The sequence below is a fragment of the Tarenaya hassleriana genome, unplaced genomic scaffold, assembly GCF_000463585.1.
Source record: "Tarenaya hassleriana unplaced genomic scaffold, ASM46358v1 Cleome7, whole genome shotgun sequence".
In the NCBI taxonomy this organism is placed as follows: Eukaryota; Viridiplantae; Streptophyta; class Magnoliopsida; order Brassicales; family Cleomaceae; genus Tarenaya; species Tarenaya hassleriana.
Window position 1 is genome coordinate 4,530,133 of NW_010969548.1, and position 19,290 is coordinate 4,549,422.

The following is a 19,290-nucleotide window of genomic DNA, read 5'->3' on the forward strand; positions in this document are numbered from 1 at the left end:
GCTCTTCATGAAAAACGGCCTCCGAGTTCACCTCCACAAGAGGGATCTGGGAGCGATCGTGGAGAGTATAATGGCGGAGAGAGACGCCGGCAAATGCGATGGCGTCTGCGTTTAAACCCTACAGTGTCGTCGTTTCATATTTAGTCCACGGTTTGATTGCCTCTTCTAGCTTTGATTTCATATCCATACTTAAAATTTTTGTTTCAATTGGTATACTTTTGTGGGCGGTTCAATTTGGAAGTAGAAATCAAGACAAAGTTGTAAGCTTTTTAGTCCAAATAAATATACTGTTTTTCTTTCTATATACAAAAAATAAACATAAAATTTTTATATATGTGTGAGAGAGATAAAGAGAGAGTGTGAGAGACTGGTGGCCATACGGGCACTCCATATACTCGGGTATTTTACTCCAATGACACAGTTGGTGGCAGGAATTTCAAGGTTACACTACCAAAAACATAACCTATTAATTTTGTTTAAAAAGACAATATTACCCTTAATGAAATCGTGTAATTTGTTCGCTCGAAAATAACTTTGTTATTGCGACTTCATAATTAATTCTAAATAGAATTGTAATTGATTCTAAATAAGGTGACAAAAAATTTATCAATCAAATTTTAAAAATAACTACGTTTTTGTTTGCACTTTCATCTTCGTACGACTATAACTACTACTTATTTTAGTTGTATATTAGTTATATGTTAGTCGTAATAAAGTCGCAAAAAAAAAAGATATTTCGGACTTTTTCAATCGAGAAGTGGTATAAAAGTTGAAAAAAAAAATTGTTTTTTTGTGGTGTACCAGCGAAATTCGTGCGATCCAAGTGGATCATTTGAGTAAAATGCCCCATATACTCTCCTTTTTTTTAATAAGGGATTTAAAACTTTGAATTACATCACGCAATGACAATGACGAGGGATTGTAATTCCAATCTTATCAACATAAAGTAACTCAGATATACAGACGGGAGAGACTCAAAAGACCGTCAAACCGATAGGTAGATTATGTTCCATAGAGACGAATTGATCGGAACACCGAAATTCAGTTCACGAAATGTACGAGAAACTGAAACTGTACACTGTCTCGCACATATATCCTGTATTGACTTTATATAATTGAGTCATCCACTCTGTTCGAACTTTGGATAGCATTTACTAACGTTTGGTTATATTCCTGTATGAACTAGCGTGGTATATATCACTCACTGCATAGCTAGCGTGGCCCAATGTCTTGGTGATTTGAATATCCGAACCCTGTCGGCAACATGACTTCGTTGTCTTTGTCGGATCCATATTTTGGGCCGCCAATAGAACTTGCTGGAGAATACCGAGAGTGATCTAATAATGTTCGACAGCGTCACAAGTCCACGAGCGGATCAAATGCTCAATACAATAAGGATCGATACTTGTGGTGGGCATAGCTAAAGCATGGACCGCCAATAGCCTTCTTGTCGAATGTCATGGATTAATAACTTAGCAACACACACAGACAATGGCCTACACATAATTATATATTTGATAATAACCCTGCTGATCCAATAATGCATAAAAAAATTAAACTTGTTCAAATCACATAATCTCCTTTTTTTTATGTCTAACGACCGAAACAGTTTGTAATTAAAGTTGAGAATTGGGGGGCAAAAATATGCAACCAGATAGTAAAAAAAAAAAAAACCACCCTGTTCTCTCCATCACTTCTTGGAGTTGTACATAGACTCGACTTTGCCGTCGTTACCACCGAGCAACATGTACTTATCCTTGCGAGTGAGATTGGTGCATTCGAACCCCAAGACGCTGCCGATTAGCTTCTGCACGTGATTGGCCACCTCAATGGACGTCTTTCCTCCACCCTTCACTGTCATTTCCTCCGGCAACCGGTCCAAGAAGGTGGCCTCGTAGCTCGGCCTCGGGTTCATGAAGAAGAAGTATGGGTCCCAGAACTTAACCCCTCTCACCGTTGTCCCGTTGAACATGTTCTGTTTGCAGTTCACCGCCACCGGCACTATCCTGTCGCTTAGCTCAGCGAACAAAGCGCTGAATCTCAGTAGATATGGTTCTCTGCACGTCGTGCCTTCTGGGCATATCACGAGATCACCTGTTATATATAAACGCACCCATAACGTATAAACCAGAGTCAGTTAACGTATGATATTTGATGGGTATAGTTCATCTACTGGTGTAGAAGGGGACCTTTCTCGAGGAGTTCCTTGATACGGGCGGCGTCAACGGCTCGGTCGCGGGTCAAGGCAACGGTGGGGATGGGGGAGAGAAAGCGGGAGAGGCGGGAGACGCTGTAGGAAACGCAAGAGACTTTGCGGCCGAGGGCAATGGCGATGATGATGGGGTCGAGAGCGGTGCGGTGGTTGACGATGTAGAGGTTGCCGGGGGAGCCAGGGGACGGAGGAGGAGGACGGTGGCCGCGTATGGTGAGGTGGATCCCGAGGATTTCGTAAGTGTAGCGGACAAAGCGTTCGGGTAAAGGGAGGTTGAAGTAGACTCGGAAGATGGAGAGCGGGAATCCGAATGGGAGCCATAGGTAGGTGATGAGGGCGTTGAGAGGGGTCGGACGTTGAACAAGTCGACCGTCGTGGAATATTATTCGGTTCTTGATGCGGTCTTGTGGAATTCTTGACGCTGACTTGGTCGAGTGCACCATGTATCCTTCCTGTTTTTTCGTGGAGGAATCGCAAGGTTTAGTCCTTGTGGAAATATATAATATATAGTATACCGTATTTCTTTTACACATGTCAAGTGATTATAAGATGACGAAGTACAAATAACCGTGAATCCAACCAAACCAGGTCAAAAGAAGCAGAGCAAAACAAATAATAACGCAAGATTGGTTAAACTATGGATATGCGTCTCGAGACTAGACTTAATTTACCTCCCATATCTTTGCTAAAAAAAAAAAACACGTTCAGCAAGTGGGCCGTGATGACGTGCAAGCTTCTTGATTAGGCCGACAAAATTTAAGAATTGCTTTGAATATTCACATATTGGCTCATTAAATGGACCGCCCAAGTTATGGGTGGTGGGTAGTTGGGAAAAACAAAAAGACAACAGAAGAAAAAAAAAGATCACGATAGGCTGTAACATTTATGGACGCTATCAAGATGGTTCACACGACTGTTTCCATTTGACTTTTTCGACAAAACCCAGTGAAACAAGAAGCTCTGGTTATGTTAGCAAAGACACGCAAGTAATTAATTACTGCAACGCAACATTACGTGAGCTCCATGCAAAGAAGAAAACGATCGCACGTCACTTCAACCTAACCTAAACCCTTTATCTTATTCTCCCTCTTCATATCATATGTGATCGATCGAATCGAGCCCATATACGCCCTATTCATAAACGTCTCTTAACCACTTTATTATGGGGCTAATCTGGATTATCATGCTATGAGTTCATATAATCAAGGTCTTTTATGATTTCATATATACATGTATCTAAACGTGAATATAGACAATCAATGATGCAAACCCACGAGATCATCTGGACTTGAAACAATACCTTGCAAATGGACATGAAATCGTGATCGGAGGTCCGGTCACCGATTCCGATGTCTGGAGACTCGTCGCCAAACTCCTTCAAGATGGCTAGTCTCTTCAAATCTCCGACGAGGACCCCGGGTTTCTTCACGAACCCGGTGGCCTTCTTCGTCTTGGGGTTCACCTCAATCTCTGTTCCCAAAACCTTGTCTCCTCCCAAAAAATCCTTCACGAACGGCTCCACCATCACTGTCGGATTCGCCGTCACCACCACCTTCCTCTTACACCTATCGAACACCTCGAAACTGTCCTTCCTCACGTCCGCCGCGTAAAATCTACAACATAATTGGTTTCGACCAGAAAAATCAAAACTCGAATCTGAATCTGAAACAAATCAAAATTCAAATTCCACCCTGAAAAGTTTTGAATATATATGGATAATGGATTTGAGGTCGAATATATACCTTGGAAGAACGGCGCGAGAGACGAGTTCGATGTCTCGGATTTTGACGCCGGAGAAGGAAATGAAGATGAGGATCTGAATCCCGAGGGATTCAGAGACGAATAGGTAAGAAATGATGACGATCGGGAGAGAGAGAAGAAGGATAAAGCCCCGGAGGAGGCTACCGGCTTCAATGGCGACGAGCATGAAGTAAGGGAAGGAGCTTCTCGAGAGAAGCAGAGTCCCGTCGAGATCGGCGGCGATGGAACCGTACTCTACTCCGCCGCACTCCGTTATCGGAGGGAAACTTCGGCTCTTCTTCTCCGGAGACATGTTTACGAGGCCAAGGTCTCTCTCTCTCTCTCTCTCTTTCTCGAGTAGCGGGTTTAGTGCGATGAGAGCAGAGGAATGTGGGGGGGAAAGAGAGGGAACGTTGGGTTTTAAATGCATTTTAGTTGATGACGAAATTACCAAAAAAGGCTTCCTAATCGTTCTATTTCTTTCGGATTGATCCTTAAACTTTCTTCTTTGACCAAATCAACCCCAACAAAAAAGCTTCCAACTATAAAAAAACACAACACGGGTTTGCATTAAAAGTTGCCAATAATTATAAAAAATAAACGCAGTTGGTTTGTTTGATTTGGATCCTACGGCTAGATACAATTAATATTTATCTTCTATATAAAAAAAAAAATACTTGTCACGCAATTTAACTATAATCCATTTTTGTAAACTAAATCAAAACTTTCAGGCCATCAATATATCAATACGTATGATCAAATTTTTTACAATTTATACAAAGTAATTTAAATAAAATTTGTATGACCTAAACATTTGCTTATGTTATTTATATGTTTGGTTATATTCCAACATTTGTTTACATAGCACACAAGTAATATAATGAGCATGTATGGATATGGACCAGTCACATACAAACGAAAAAAATATACAAATTATACTTTCCACGACAATATTGGATAATATTATTGTGACAATAAAGAAGGTAGCTCAGCAGCTCACCTAATTAGAAGGCCGTATAATTAAATGAATAAATTATATGTGTAGAGGAAAGTGTAGGGCACATGGTGAAGTTAATATATGAAAATGACTCGGCGGTTGCCTCTCTATTTTCTATTTAGGTAAGACTAGAGACAAGCATTAGTGACAAATAATATAAACTAATGTAGCTAGAATTTCCGGCAAAATGAATAAATTATTTTGCATTTTATTTATTAAGAAAAACGAATCTTCATAGTAGAGTTGACAGTTTTACTCTAGACACAATGTCCAAAAGGAAATAATAGTAAAATTGCGTATGGTTAGGAGGAGGGAGTTGGGCCAACCTTAGCGTTTAGAAATGCATGCGCCCTGTGTTGGCGTTTATTATATGGTAATTAAATTTTGTCTCGGTTAATCCACCAAACTTATGCAAAAACGTATATACTACTGTATACGTAGAACTAGTACGTGGATGCATACGTATCTACGTATCTATGAGAAGTGATGTTTAGGTTTTCTTTACAAAATTGCAGTGATTTTATATCAAGTTATCAACCATGTGGACCATTTATCTCTCTCTCTCTCATAAGAGATTTAAAATCAACGTGATTGTTATTATTATACGGTGCAAAGGAAACTAAAAGGATAAACATTTAATACGAATAACGGTAAATTCACACACACACATAAATGAAAAATATGCAATCCCAAAAATCATACAACAAAAAAAGGAGGTGTATAATATATTAAAGGGGTGCTTTTATATATATATATATATATATACATATAAATTTTGGGCCGTCAGTTCCCAAATGGGGTGACGTTGGTTAACTTAGAGCCTAATGGGCCGAGGTTAGTTTGGGTTTAAAATCGGGCCTACAAGTGTTTGCATGCAGACCAATGGCTTTTCATATCTCAAATTGAAGGCCCATTAATGTTTTTCTCTTTCCTAATCCCTGCTGTGAAGAAGGGTATTTGAGTCAATTAAATTCAAAACACACACTTCATTTCATTCGTACATTATACGGTGTCGTTTCACATTTCATAAAAGCGTGTCTTACTGTGTTTTTTTTTTAACCTTGGAATGAAAATAACGACAAATACAAGTGACTCACCATGAAACACAGGTGATAGGCAAATAAGCTAATATCATCCTCAGAACATGTAGCCGTCGTGGGGGAAGGGGGAAGAAGCTCCGTGGTATAATTTGTTAGTAGCATTAGTCTCCCTGAGATAAGCCCTAGTGATCTCCACGCTTAAATCAGGGTTCCTCCTGGCAAAAGTCTCGTATTTCATCGGTACAACCACTTCTTCCATTCGTTTCACGATCAAGTCGAGGGCTGCGTCCTTCAGGACCGTGTCCGAAGGGATACTTGCGAGCTCGAGAACGTCTAGAACGTTCCTCGAGCTCAGCTCCGAGATAAGGTGGTGCCTGCAACGTTCTTGCAGATACGGGATGTCGTATTTATCTGCCGCTAGATAGAGGGCCCGGATGTGTTTGTAAGCGGTGTTCAATTCCCCGCTGTAGAGGAACTCGACAAGTGGTTTGAGTTCTTCATATTTCAAGTCGGGGAGAATGATCGAGTCCCCTTCTGAAACCTTGCATTCATCAGAGTCCAACATGTTCCTCAACACCGTTGATCTCGCCGCCTGATACAATATAAGGCAGTATAAGTTTTCCGGCTTCGTTGTCTGTAACGAACTACTTTCCCCAAACTCATGCCAACGCTTCTAGGTCCAAAGCAGATAGATGCATAGCATTTGCTAAAAGATGCAAGTGAGATCAAGAGTCCCGAACGGGTTATTTGACACGTTTGATGGATCACAAAACCAAAACCGAGACCCCAAGAATCACGAACCGGGTTATTTGACTCGATTGATGGATCACAAAACCAAAACCGAGACCCCAAGAATCCCGAACCGGGTTTATTCGGATGTCAGACAGATTCATCATATTATCCGATCATAGCATAAAAAAAAAAATTAATCTTGGTGTAGGGAGTGTCTACTCAGATCATCAGTAAGCAACTAGAATAACGAGACGACAAAAGATTGGATAGATAGGTTTGAAGAGAGAGGGTTTGTTACCAGAACGGCTTTGTGGGCGGGTAAGGCAGGGCCGTCATCACCAGGCTTGACGAGAACATCGGTGTGGATATGTTCTTTGAATGCCACAACAAGATCACCGAGGAAAGCCGCCTTTGCTGCTGTTTCTGCCATTTCTTCAAATGCCCTGCTCCACACAATCCTCCATTATCACAAGTTTAGAATATCAGTTGGCGAGTCCTGGAAACCCTAGAGTACAATCACCAACTCAAACACAATTGGATGGATCGACAAGATATAGCGCTGAAATGAAAATCCCAGACTCCTAAACCCTAGATCCTTAAGTCACAAATGGAATGTAAGCTTCTCTGATGAGCTTTGAAACTCGAGAATCTAAAATCAGACGACTCCTGGACCGACGATCATCCTAAAATTAAGTCACAGGATGCGAAACCGGAGTGGGAAGATCAAACAACAGGAACCAAGTGAATAAGAGAGAGAGAGAGAGAGAGAGAGAGAAGAGAGAAGCGATCGCATGACAATTGAAAGAATAAAGACAGAAAGAAACTCACTCGGGTCTCTGAAGAAAGCTCTCTCGCCTCTAGTCTTGGAGAGACAGAGATGCAGAGTTTCCTTTGTTTCTGTCTTATGATTTTCGCCCCCTTTTCTCCTTCGCAGGGAAGCACAACGTCGCTTTTCGTACGTGCCAACTTGAGCGACCCGTCAAATCAAAACGTGTTAAACTTTTGGAAATGTCATCGTAGACCTCTCCAATAATTGCCGATATGAGCTTTAAATAACGTCTAATTACCATTTTATGGGCCCGTGTTTGGGTTTGGGCCATGGCCCATATACGACACTTGGATCAAACGACGTCGTTTAATGATTTTTCCTCTGAAACTAAATAATTATAACTCGACTGTATAATTTCTGCAGGACAACCGCGAAGCTATTGAATTTCGCGGATTATTCCGTTTACATCATAAAAAAAAGAAGCTTTAATCAGTTATGTATTTCAGAACATGATGGAGGGCATTCATGGTGAATCACGAAACTCCGGGTGCTGCTGCAACCATTCACGGATCGCGGAGCGAAGAGTGAGATTTGGGGTGAGATTTCGATTCCGGAGCCTGAGATTTGTTATGGGTGAAGCTTCGCCTCCATGCCTCAGCCATTCTCTCAACTCCTCTGCCTCATATGTGTAACCATCTGCTGCTACATGTGGGTCTCTCATGATCTCCTACATTTATTCACGAGCTTTCATCAAATTCGAATTTCTGAGTAAAAACAATGAACACAATCAAATTCGCTCGCGTTTCATCCAAAAAGCTTAGATCTTTTACGAGCTTTCAGGCATACTGCAATGGCAATCAGAGGAAGAAGGAAGGAGAAGATCCCTAACCTTTGAAATGGGGCAAAGGAAATATGAGGGAGGCTCGTCTGGAACAGGGGAAGACAATGAAGAGGGTGGCATTGACGAGGTGCCCTCCATGTTCAAATGTCTCAGAAGCTCTTCAGCTGTCTTGATAGCATCGTCTCGCTCTTTCTGGTAAGTTTCTATGATATGGGGACAATCCATGTTAAGCACTTCCTCCATCTCCATTTTCATCTTTTCAATTTCTTCTTTCGCTTTTGCTATTTCCCCTACTAATTCTCTCCTGAGCCTTAGTTCTCGATCGTATAGCAAGTGGGCATTACGGGCACTTGAAAGGGCTTCATCTCTTTCCAGTTCTGTCTTCTTATGCCCATCTCTTTCTCTCTGTAGAGCTTCCTCTGTTTCTCTCCTCTGTCTCAGCTCATCTTTATACAATCTTTCCAACTCTCGGACCTGCCCAAAGAACCCTTTTTTATGACACGTTGTACTCTGAAACATCCTACATGATGCCGCATTTCTTACAACAGAACGCATGTTTGAAGAAAGGGAAGCAGATCAGTTCTCTGTATTAGAAGCTAATCCTAATCCATGTCGGCTTTTACTTTACCCTGTCTGTTTCATGCCGTCCACTCCTCGTTCCCTCGTACGGTATCAATGAAGAAGCAAACCCCGTCTGACTGTATAAGGACTCGGCCGAGTCAGAGGATTCGGAGAACGAGTCCGGTGAATAAGCGCGGTCGAACCGTCCTTCCCTGGAATTGGCCGGCCAGCAGTTCTCTTTTTCAGTTTTTTATAACTTGACAACAAAAATCAGATGTGAATAGAACCTAAAGGCTCAAGCTTTTTCACCTGATCTGGATGAGGTTCCCATTGCAGATAAACCATATTTTGCAGTGATGAGGCACATGCTGGCTCACGTACTTGGCCTTCCTCGAAGTTATATGAGCCATTCCCCTACCAAAACAGATGTATATATAAGCAGCAGCTGGATCTGGAAATCGATGGTTAGAACGAATTTTCTCTGAGTCGTCCTTACTCGGAATACCGGGTATCGGCAGCAGCTCCCATGACGAGCTTCCTGACGTCGTTATCATAGATAAGTTCCACAATCCCTTCTCCGACATCTTCCATTGAAATACATGTTATGTCCACATCTTGCCCGTTCATCTGCGTGTAGAAACCACTTGATTCTGATTCTGATTCTGTAAATGGATTTGATCGGACAGAAGAAGATCACTTACCCCTTCGTTTTGGCAGAGGACACGGTACCAGTGGAGGCTCTCATATGTACCGTTGAGTTCCAGCTGCAGTATTCCATTGATCTCACTTTCTTCAAGCCCACTTGCTGAAAAACGAATATATATGAAAGGGAAAGGCGTTAATCTCTGTATCTGCAAGCGATTTCCGTTTTGGATCAAGAAAAAAAAAACAGATACTGTGAGATTCTTGATGGGGAAAGCATGGATTTTTCATAGGCGCAGCCATTGACGTCACTGACCCAAGATGAAGAATTGGGTTAAAGAGAAGCATATACTCACATGAAGCAGTCATATGAATTGGTTGATGAACATGAAGAAGGTAAAGCTTCTTCACCCGGAGATTCCTCAATACCCATAGCAAAGTCAACTCATTCTTTCCAGCGTCTTTCCCCACTGCCACGTAGACAGCATCTCCATCTGCACTCTCTCCCATGGATTGGATTTTACCCCTCTCTCTCTCTCTCTTATATTCTACAACAAAAACAACTCTCTCTCTTCTCTCTCTCTCTCTCTCTATCCCGATAGAGCAGACGACAATATGTATACAAATAGATGCAGACAGTTATGTAATGATTATATGCACACACATGGCATACAAAAACTAAATATATATGCATGCTGGTCCTTAGAATAATATTTTTAATGGAGATTCCGACCATTAAACCTTACTGGTCAAGGATTGGTCTTATTATAATATTCATGAAACCTCCAAGCACCGCAACTTAAACTTCACGGCCTTTTCTGAGAAGCTGTCAACAAATGATATGAAACCAAAACGGCGTCGTTTTTTCGCTCTTCCATAAAAACCATGCGGAAAGAGAGCAACACCTTGTCTGAAATCAGTAACACAGCATCGAACCAAGTAAACAGAACGTGTTAAGGAAGAAACTATATTGTTGAGAAAATAAACACTATTTACCATACATGGGGAACTCAGTCCGAGACTGAATTGCTTGTCTGAGGATGGCAAGAGACGGAACGGGTGTCCATGGCGGACTCTGCTCTGTAATCCTTGCGGATTCCCCACAGGATCTCATTGCATCTCTTCATGCTGGGTCGAGACCGTCTGTGGGGAGCTACGCACTGGAACGCCATCTCTAAAACCTTCTCCACTGCTAAGTTGTTCGCCGGATTGCGTTCCAGCTTCGGGTCCAGGATGGTTATTGCATCTCCATTCGTTAGAGAAGAGAATGGGCTCAAATATCACTTTAGAATACAAATATTAACACTTCAATCAGTATTCATTTGATTATTGTTTTTCGTTGGAACTTAATTAAATTTAATTATATTAGTTTTAAATTATGAGTTCTGTAATTAATTTATCGGTGATGACTGGGCTTTCATTAGTTACTGAGGTAGGAGAGTATGTGGGCCGTAAGGGCCATGGTCTTTTAATAAAATAATTATGGGCTTTATCACCTGCCAGGTTCTTTGCGTTTTTCTTCCCGCCACGCCCACGCCGCCGCGGGGAAAACTATTTTCAAATTTCTCTCTCTCTCTCTCTCTCTCTAAAATTCAAAAGTCGGTTCGATCTCTCCCTGCGGAGTTCTTCTGAGAGCATAGTCGTTTTCGATCTCTCCCTCTCTATTTCGAATTGGAGAACGATAACCTCCTTGTTTACGGGTTTGATCTGGATAATGAAGATGAACGTGAACAGATCCGGCGATCTGAATTCCATACAAGTATTTGCTCCTAATACAAGGTAAGATTTAGCGTCTCTCCCCCTTTTCGAAAGAAGACTATACGAACACACAGATGAAACAAAAAAAAAACAGCGGAATTTCAAGAAACCCTAAACAATAGAAACCTCCGCATTGCGTATTTCAAACTGCTGATTAACTCGACCGATAGTGAGTTCCTGCGACAGTTGTGGAACTCGTCTATTTCTATATCCTGGATCGATTGGGAATGATTCAAATGATTTTCTCATATTCCGTAAGAATCTGATAGTTTCTTGAGAAAATTTAGGTGGAAAATGTTACTCATCTGATGAAAATTTCGGGGGGAAATGTTACTCGTCCTTTAGTTTCCTGATGGGTGTTTTGTGGTATGTTGAAGGAGATCTGGTTCACAACAGGCATATGAGGAACTCGAGTAATGGAATGGAATGATTGAAACTTCATTGAACAGGTTTGGAATGTTGTTGGACTCCTTGCAGAGTGATATAATGCGAAGCCAACATACAGAAGTATGTCTAGAAAGTGAGTTATCTGATTGTTACCCTAGACACATACCAGACATATGAGGTGGGCAGACAAACAACTATTTGTAATTCCACTTTCTTATCACATTGAAATGCAAATCTATTCTCTGGTCAAGGATGTTTAAACATCTTACTCGAACATTATATTCGCAGTTTTATCGCTGATTGATATTGTGTCTCCAATAGGTTTTTTGAATGATTGAAGATTATTCCATTTGAAGAGTTTATATTCTTTCATACACTGACGCTTGATTCCTCCACATTTTTTGTCAAGGCCTCTCTGGTTTCTTGAGTTGAATTTCTGGTTTCTTGAATTCCTTGCAGCTGAATGTATACGGCAAAAGTTGATTCTCCATGACACTTCACTTCAGCATCTGGTAAATGGAATCATCTGCAAGTTTTTCTCGTTTCTGCAACTCATTTATGCATCGAACTTTTCGACATGTTTGACGTGTGAGAGCCATACAGAATTCTTGAACCTATTTGGCATCTAAGTACCAGAGAGTCTGCAATTTAACTGCAGACTTATCAGCTTAATTCCTAAACTTATTGGCCTGTCTAGAACCATATATCTTACAGGCGTTGACTAACTTGAAGATTCTTGATCCAAGACGAATTTCAGCAGCACCTCAATTAAGGCCTTTTGTTCTGAAGTATCATTCTCCCAAGCGCTTGAACCTAGTGGGAGTATAAGTGTCAAGAGAGTGTACAATTTAACTGCAGTCTTATCAGCTTAATTTTTAACGTATTGGCAGGTGTGATGCTTCAATCTCTAGAGCCTTATTCCTTACAGGCTTTGGCCAGCTTGAAGATGGCTGATCCAAGAATTCACATTTTCACAACATCTCAAGTAAAAGCCTCGTTCTGCTCTCCATGGCCTTTAACTACTACTCCCAAAAGGTACAACTTTCAGTAACCAAAATGGCCTTTATTCACTTGCAGACTAAGGAGAGCTTGCCCGAGCGGCGGGTCCAGTGGTCAAGGTTCTTCAATTGCACTAACGCATACATACTCTAGCCCACATATTAATTTTGTTCACTCGATGGCAAGTGAATTGTCTTAGCTTGTCGAAGACAGTATATTTGCAGAAGAAGAATGCCTCATCTACCACTACGTCGAATCAGAGAAAAACTCAGCTGTCCCGAAAGTACGTTGCATTTGTCACTATTTCGTTTCTGATACAGAAAATAAGACCCTATAATAATGACCCTGTGCATATTATTCTTAAAGCTTTTTTTTTTTTTGCATTTACAGTCCATTTAACTCATCAACTGGATCTGTAAAAACATGTTTATCTCCACAGATACAAGCGGGATGTTGAAAGTCAGTGATTTATACAAGCGGGATGTTAACCTCTGACGTAAGAACTAAACATATACATGTATATATATATATATATCAAATATGTATATTTTATAAATGTTCAGTCTCTACAGGTCAGGCTCTCCTAACTCGTAATTTGATATGAAGAGCAATAACATAAAATTTTAATTTTTGAATTAAAGCAATAAAAAGCTATTATTTTTTTGTTTTCAAAACGTTGAGCTTCCCAGATCTAAGCTCTGTTGTCGGAGGGATGGGCTTTGGCGGTCCGACAATAAAGGACCGGGAGGAGCAATCACCCAAGCTGAGCAAATTATAGGCCAACACGTGTCGACCGGTTGCCTCTGGGCCCTGGTACGCTCTTATATTTGTTCATTTTTTCATATGCCGTGTATGAGATGAGAGAGACTACGATTAGATTGGCATCTTAGAGATATTAACCCGTCTGGGGTTAACACATAAATCACTAAAAAATCAGGGGTCTGGACCCAATCTCCCACTAACCCAGGCTCTACTATGGTCCATCTGTCATTTTCACGACCCACTAAAGCATCCCACTTTCCTGTTTAGAACAAAAAAAAAAAAAATAAAGCCATAGAAATTATGTGTGCGTGAAGCGATGTTAGCGAACGGAATAGAAAGTTCTTTTAACCATATATTTTTATTTGTTTATTGTTCAAGCACAATGATTAGGTGGAGAGAGTGTGTGCTTATCTGGTAAAATAAGTCTGTCTTCCGCTTTATTCTTTAAACAAATACGGATTAGTTTTGGCTTTTTGGCCTAACTTGGTTTAGAATTCCAAAACCCTTGTGCAGAGAGCAACATTATTGTCTTTATCCACTTGCTTCGTCATAAATCTACCTTTAATTCCATTTTTCAATGATTCTGATGTCTAGGTGAAGCATTTAGGTAAAGACCCAACCATGAGTGTGACACCCGAATCCCGCATCCCGTATACAGGATATGCCACATGGACAAATACCGATAAAATATAATAAATCCAAAAACACGGGAAATTAAAAATCATTTTTACATAAAAGTACGCAGCGGAATAAAACCATCACACGTTTCTTGGAAACCACACTTGTCCAAACACACAATTAAACACACCATTCCACACAAATCCTTGTTCCACAAACCTAAACGTACAAAAACAGGATTAATTAGCCGTACATAAATGATGTCTTCACAAGTTGTCGTCGTCCACTATGCGCTACTCGTGCTCCTCGGGATCTGAAAAAAATTCAACAACGGAGGGCTAAGCAAAAGCTTAGTGAGCAGCTCGGGTTAAGCCCGGAGAGCCCATTCTCATGGAGAACGGTGCCGACTGGTCTCTCAATACAAGAATTCATTTTTATCCATTTAACCCTTTATCATTTATCTTCCTTGATACATTACCATTATTTCACACATTTTTCGATACCTGATAGTACTGACTCAAGTCGTCCACCGGCACTATCAGGTACCGTTCCTTTCGGTATCATCTAGTACTGACTCAATTCGTCTACCGGTACTAGACTTTACCCTGCTTCCCTATAATAGTACTGACTCCACGCCGTCAACCGGTACTATCATAAAGACGACCACTCAGATCCACCAGTACTGACTCCACGCCGTCAACCGGTACTGGCTTCACTATACATTTCCATTCCAAATCCATAAAAATAATTTGCTATAAAAATTTAAAATGCTTTATACTTACATATTTTATATATATATATATATATATATATATTCAAGAAATATTTTGTATATATTGAGATTTAGAGTATTTAATCTTTTGAATATTAAAAATTATTATGTTTAATTTTTGAATTTTGAACTTTCAATATATTTGTATATAATAGATTATGATTATATTTGTAATTGAATTGATTTAAAATATTTAAATTATGAATTCTAAATTGTGAATAACATTTATATTAAATAACTTATATATTTTCTTTTATATTTAAAATTGTTATTTAAATTTGAATTTAATTTTTATAAATTTTATGTCGGATACGGATATTCGTAAATATCCGCGATATTTACGGATATCCGAAATTTCGGATATCCGTAAATTACAGATTGGATACGGATAATAAAATCGAGTATTTGTGCGGATCGGATACGGATACAGATATCTCAAAAATCACGGATATCCGATCCGTGCCCACCCCTATGTGAATCTCTCTATTTATAACCGAAAAAATCAGGTCAATGTGAATTCGAAACCCTCGAGCCGAATGCAGACTCGGATCTACGAGACCGGACCGATTGACACCTGGCATGTGAGATTTCTCAACGGTGTCGTTTTGTAGTGGATTATTTTTTTTTTTAAAAAATTATTCTCAGAAACCCAAAAGCTCTACTTAATGGGCTTATATGAATTCGTCTAATTCAGAAAGCCTAATTACTATATGTTTTGCATCCCAAAAGCCTATAATATTGGATTACGAGACGGTGTCGTTCGGTTTGATTCCTTTGCTAGTAAGCCCAAAAGCCTTATTCCTTAATGGGCTATTTAACATGCTGCCTATTTTGAAAGCCCGACAACATGAAAACTAAAGAGCAGCCAATAAGAAGTCAACACGTGTCACAATCTCCACGTAAGCCAACAAGGCGCGAAATGTTCCCGCCAAAAACAACGAGCCTTAAGTGGACAGATTTAAAGGGAACACAGTACCATGATTTCGCCGTCGCGTTCTTAGAGAGAGAAAGATAGAGAGAGAGAGAGAGAGAGAGTGGGGAAAATGGCGGGAGAGGGTGCCGACAATCAGCCATCGTCGCCGGATTCGCCGACATCGGCGGGGTTCAACACCGACCAGCTTCCGTTCAGTACCAGTCAGAACTCTGACAACTTCTCCGATGAGGAAGCCGCTGTGGATCCGCAGATTATCAGGGACGATCCCGAGGAGGCGGAGGAAGAAGAGGAAGGAGAAGATCTCTTCAACGACAATTACATCGAGTACGCGCTTGTGTCTTTTATACTGGTAGTTTAATTTCCTGTTGTTCATTACTTAGGGTTTGTGTTCTCGAAATGGCAGTGATTATCGACAGATGAACGAGCAAGATCAGTATGAATCGTTGGGGCTCGATGATTCGATGGAAGATGAGAGGGACTTGGATCAAATTATGCAGGATCGTCAGGCGGCGGAAGCAGAACTTGATGCTCGGGAAACTCGTGTCTCCGGTCGCAAGCTTCCCCATCTTCTTCACGACAATGGTAAGTGATCCTGATGTCTTCACGTTGGAATTCGAATTCAGTAATATCCATGGTCACTTCGATTGAGTGATAGCAATGAATCCTATGGATTTGACCATTTGTGAAGAACTCTGAACCCTAATTGATCCGCCGGTTTAATCAAATGCACGCTAAGTCGGAACTAATTAGATTTCATTGTTAAGCGGACTTACAATGTAGAATTCTCAAGAAAGCTATGTTAAATTTAGGGAAGTATTAATACTTATTCCGTTGACATTCTTTAAAAAATCATGGGGCAGCTTAATCCATGTGTTGTCTAACCTCTTGCGTTTGAAAATGATAAGACACCAAAATTCCTGATCTCTTAAATGCTGTAATGGCTTTGTTCAGCATATTGAGCCTAGACTCCGAATTTGGGCTACACATTTTGAGTTGGTTTAATGTCCGGAAATTTCATTCTAGCCAAAAGTTACCATTTTTCTAAGTGATGAAAGCCAAGCCCTTTTTCTACAGACTCCGATGATTGGAACTATAGACCTTCAAAGAGGTCTCGGGCTGATTTCAGACCCCCCGTTGCACCTAGAGGCAATGGTGATCCTGATGGAACTCCAAGTTCGCCTGGAGGATCTCAGCCGGGGTCAAGAGATGATATTCCAATGACCGACCAAACTGATGATTACCCAGATGAGGTTTGGTCTTTCCATGTTATCCAACATAGATGGCTAAGGTGTTCGTTGAAGTGACAATATGTTGCAATTGCTATACTCTATAATTGATGTTCTCCTGTAATACAGGATGAAGATGACGATGAAGCTGAGTTTGAGATGTATCGGGTCCAAGGAACTTTGAGGGAATGGGTTACCAGAGATGAAGTGCGCCGCTTTATTGCTAGGAAGTTCAAAGACTTCTTACTTACATATGTGAAACAAAAGAAACGGGAAGAAGACGAGGAATATGTTGAATATGTTCGTCTAATAAACGAAATGGTTGCAGGTATTTCTTTTAAACGTGAACAAAAGGTTCTCAATGTTTTCAAACTTTAAAAGCATTAGCTGTAAGTGCCTCTAAGTTTCTGGTATGGCTTGAACTAATTTATATTCACACAAATGTGTACTTGCAGCCAATACATGCAGTTTGGAAATTGATTATAAGCAATTCATTTTTGTGCATCCCAATATTGCTATCTGGCTGGCGGATGCCCCGCAACCTGTTCTCGAAGTCATGGAAGAAGTTACTGAAAAGGTTGTCTTTGAACTGCATCCGAACTACAAGAACATCCACCAAAAGATTTATGTCCGTATCACTAACTTACCTGTCCATGATCAGATCCGAAACATAAGGTAACAGCTGAATATTAATGGCATGTGCCAATATTGTGAATTCTTTTACTAAGATTCCCTCATAACCTCTTTACTGGGGAATTGTCAGGCAGATCCATCTTAACACAATGATCCGCATTGGTGGAGTTGTGACCAGACGTTCTGGGGTCTTTCCCCAGTTGCAGCAAGTGAAATATGATTGCAACAAATGCGGGGCAATTTTAGGCCCATTCTTCCAAAACTCGTATTCTGAAGTTAAGGTTGGCTCTTGCCCGGAATGCCAATCAAAAGGACCATTTACTGTTAACGTTGAACAGGTAAAATATGTGTTCTTCCTGTCATTTTCATTTAACTAAATAGACTTCAGTGAAATCTGAGTAGCATGAAAGAGCTGCTGCATTTTGTTGTGAAGCTCATTTTATTGGCTGCTTTTCATGTTTCAGACAATATACAGGAACTATCAGAAGCTAACAATCCAAGAAAGTCCAGGAACAGTGCCTGCTGGACGTCTTCCGAGATACAAAGAAGTGATTCTGCTGAATGACCTCATTGATTGTGCTCGCCCTGGGGAAGAAATTGTACGTTCCTCAGCTTTTGTCACCTTATCCTTTTTATCTAATAGAAATACACATCATGGGTGTGTATATATATTTGAAATTGCCTCTCATGAAATATTTTTCAGGAGGTAACTGGCATATACACCAACAATTTTGACCTCTCTTTGAACACGAAGAACGGGTTTCCTGTCTTTGCTACTGTGGTTGAAGCCAACTACGTCACGAAGAAGCAAGATCTCTTCTCTGCATACAAGCTTACCCATGAAGACAAAGTAGAAATCGAAAACCTAGCTAAGGACCCACGTATAGCAGAACGGGTATGCTGTACTGAAGTTGTTTTAATTACATTACTGCTATGTCTCAAGTAACATTCTGATGTATTTCTTTCACTCTCTCCATCAGATCATTAAGTCAATTGCTCCGTCCATCTATGGCCATGAGGACATCAAAACAGCAATAACACTCGCTATGTTTGGCGGCCAAGAGAAAAACGTGAAAGGGAAACACAGACTGCGTGGAGATATAAATGTACTTCTACTCGGAGATCCAGGAACAGCAAAATCACAATTTCTTAAGTAAGAATGTTCCTTGTCAACTGATATGGTCAACAACATGTGGCGATGATTCATCAGTTAATTGTGAAAATGTTTTTGCTTAGATATGTTGAGAAGACTGGTCAGAGAGCTGTCTACACGACCGGGAAGGGAGCTTCTGCTGTTGGGCTGACAGCAGCTGTGCACAAAGATCCAGTTACAAGGGAGTGGACACTTGAGGGAGGCGCTCTTGTTTTGGCTGATAGAGGAATTTGTCTTATCGATGAGTTTGATAAGATGAATGACCAAGACAGGTATAACATACTGTTATTGCAGATAAGGCATCTTATTGCTAAAGTGACCTGAAGAAATGATGTTGACAGAATTTTAAAATTTGAATTCAGAGTAAGTATTCATGAAGCCATGGAACAGCAGAGCATTAGTATATCAAAAGCAGGAATTGTTACTTCTCTCCAAGCTCGTTGCTCTGTTATTGCTGCAGCTAACCCGATAGGTGGAAGGTATACAAGCAATTAAAAAATCCAAACCTGCTGAA

At 40.5% G+C, this 19,290-nt stretch overlaps 5 protein-coding genes and 1 long non-coding RNA gene across 12 annotated transcripts in view; 3 read left to right on the forward strand and 3 right to left on the reverse strand.

Annotated features, from left to right (window-relative positions):
• Positions 1-300, forward strand: part of LOC104801403 (cytochrome P450 86A2-like) — a 2,507-nt gene extending 2,207 nt beyond the window's left edge. The window contains exon 3 of one of the 2 annotated variants that reach the window (XM_010524670.2): positions 4-300. In XM_010524670.2, the coding sequence (XP_010522972.1) occupies positions 4-115 (112 nt within the window). In that variant the 3' untranslated portion in view covers positions 116-300. The other variant, XM_010524669.2, reaches the window with a different exon arrangement.
• Positions 301-1,497: 1,197 nt separating this feature from the next.
• On the reverse strand, positions 1,498-4,347 carry LOC104801404 (probable glycerol-3-phosphate acyltransferase 8). The gene is made up of 4 exons (XM_010524671.2): positions 3,955-4,347; positions 3,513-3,825; positions 2,190-2,664; positions 1,498-2,094 (listed from the first exon to the last, which is right to left on the reverse strand). The coding sequence occupies exons 1-4, from the start codon at positions 4,263-4,265 to the stop codon at positions 1,691-1,693; spliced, it is 1,503 nt and encodes a 500-aa protein (XP_010522973.1). The 5' UTR covers positions 4,266-4,347; the 3' UTR covers positions 1,498-1,690.
• A 1,568-nt stretch (positions 4,348-5,915) lies between these two features.
• LOC104801406 (BTB/POZ domain-containing protein At1g01640) lies at positions 5,916-7,708 on the reverse strand. Of its 3 annotated transcripts, none has more exons than XM_010524672.2 (3): positions 7,550-7,708; positions 7,020-7,164; positions 5,916-6,581 (listed from the first exon to the last, which is right to left on the reverse strand). In XM_010524672.2, exons 2-3 carry the CDS (start codon positions 7,149-7,151, stop codon positions 6,087-6,089), a joined length of 627 nt encoding a protein of 208 aa, XP_010522974.1. In that variant the 5' UTR covers positions 7,152-7,164; positions 7,550-7,708; the 3' UTR covers positions 5,916-6,086. The 3 variants fall into 3 exon arrangements, with proteins under 3 accessions (XP_010522974.1, XP_010522975.1, XP_010522976.1); XM_010524673.2 differs by having other exon boundaries at positions 7,020-7,179; XM_010524674.2 differs by having other exon boundaries at positions 7,020-7,226.
• A 170-nt stretch (positions 7,709-7,878) lies between these two features.
• On the reverse strand, positions 7,879-10,236 carry LOC104801407 (U-box domain-containing protein 54-like). Of its 2 annotated transcripts, none has more exons than XM_010524675.1 (7): positions 9,789-10,236; positions 9,594-9,697; positions 9,389-9,519; positions 9,202-9,306; positions 8,960-9,104; positions 8,380-8,805; positions 7,879-8,217 (listed from the first exon to the last, which is right to left on the reverse strand). In XM_010524675.1, the coding sequence occupies exons 1-7, from the start codon at positions 10,042-10,044 to the stop codon at positions 8,014-8,016; spliced, it is 1,371 nt and encodes a 456-aa protein (XP_010522977.1). In that variant the 5' UTR covers positions 10,045-10,236; the 3' UTR covers positions 7,879-8,013. The 2 variants fall into 2 exon arrangements, with proteins under 2 accessions (XP_010522977.1, XP_010522979.1); XM_010524677.1 differs by having other exon boundaries at positions 9,891-10,234.
• Positions 10,237-11,091: 855 nt separating this feature from the next.
• On the forward strand, positions 11,092-13,728 carry LOC104801408. 3 transcript variants are annotated; one of them, XR_769883.2, is made up of 7 exons: positions 11,092-11,313; positions 11,670-11,857; positions 12,139-12,191; positions 12,570-12,664; positions 12,757-12,961; positions 13,069-13,174; positions 13,368-13,728. It is a non-coding gene; the product is annotated as an uncharacterized LOC104801408 (long non-coding RNA). The 3 variants fall into 3 exon arrangements; XR_769881.2 differs by having other exon boundaries at positions 11,670-12,191; XR_769882.2 differs by having other exon boundaries at positions 11,670-12,191; positions 13,118-13,174.
• Positions 13,729-15,873: 2,145 nt separating this feature from the next.
• LOC104801409 (DNA replication licensing factor MCM2) overlaps positions 15,874-19,290 on the forward strand; it is a 5,207-nt gene continuing 1,790 nt past the window's right edge. Inside the window, exons 1-11 of the mRNA XM_010524678.2 lie at positions 15,874-16,088; positions 16,168-16,346; positions 16,839-17,014; positions 17,120-17,318; positions 17,446-17,665; positions 17,754-17,961; positions 18,088-18,222; positions 18,327-18,518; positions 18,604-18,776; positions 18,860-19,048; positions 19,139-19,255. Coding sequence (XP_010522980.1) covers positions 15,874-16,088; positions 16,168-16,346; positions 16,839-17,014; positions 17,120-17,318; positions 17,446-17,665; positions 17,754-17,961; positions 18,088-18,222; positions 18,327-18,518; positions 18,604-18,776; positions 18,860-19,048; positions 19,139-19,255 — 2,003 coding nt within the window. The remainder of the gene's footprint in view (positions 16,089-16,167; positions 16,347-16,838; positions 17,015-17,119; positions 17,319-17,445; positions 17,666-17,753; positions 17,962-18,087; positions 18,223-18,326; positions 18,519-18,603; positions 18,777-18,859; positions 19,049-19,138; positions 19,256-19,290) is intronic.

What these genes read in the sequence shown, in the direction of transcription:
- LOC104801406 (XM_010524672.2), bottom strand. Translation starts at nt 7,151, where the DNA reads ATGGCAGAAACAGCAGCAAAGGCGGCTTTCCTCGGTGATCTTGTTGTG. An exon ending in CCGCCCACAAAGCCGTTCTG is followed by an intron (nt 6,582 to 7,019) that starts GTAACAAACCCT and finishes ATATTGTATCAG; the next exon opens with GCGGCGAGATCAACGGTGTT.
- LOC104801404 (XM_010524671.2), bottom strand. Translation starts at nt 4,265, where the DNA reads ATGTCTCCGGAGAAGAAGAGCCGAAGTTTCCCTCCGATAACGGAGTGC. An exon ending in TCTCGCGCCGTTCTTCCAAG is followed by an intron (nt 3,826 to 3,954) that starts GTATATATTCGA and finishes ATTATGTTGTAG; the next exon opens with ATTTTACGCGGCGGACGTGA. An exon ending in ATTTCATGTCCATTTGCAAG is followed by an intron (nt 2,665 to 3,512) that starts GTATTGTTTCAA and finishes ACGAAAAAACAG; the next exon opens with GAAGGATACATGGTGCACTC.
- LOC104801407 (XM_010524675.1), bottom strand. Translation starts at nt 10,044, where the DNA reads ATGGGAGAGAGTGCAGATGGAGATGCTGTCTACGTGGCAGTGGGGAAA. An exon ending in TCCCCATCAAGAATCTCACA is followed by an intron (nt 9,698 to 9,788) that starts GTATCTGTTTTT and finishes TTCGTTTTTCAG; the next exon opens with CAAGTGGGCTTGAAGAAAGT. An exon ending in GACGGCATGAAACAGACAGG is followed by an intron (nt 8,806 to 8,959) that starts GTAAAGTAAAAG and finishes TTCTTTGGGCAG; the next exon opens with GTCCGAGAGTTGGAAAGATT.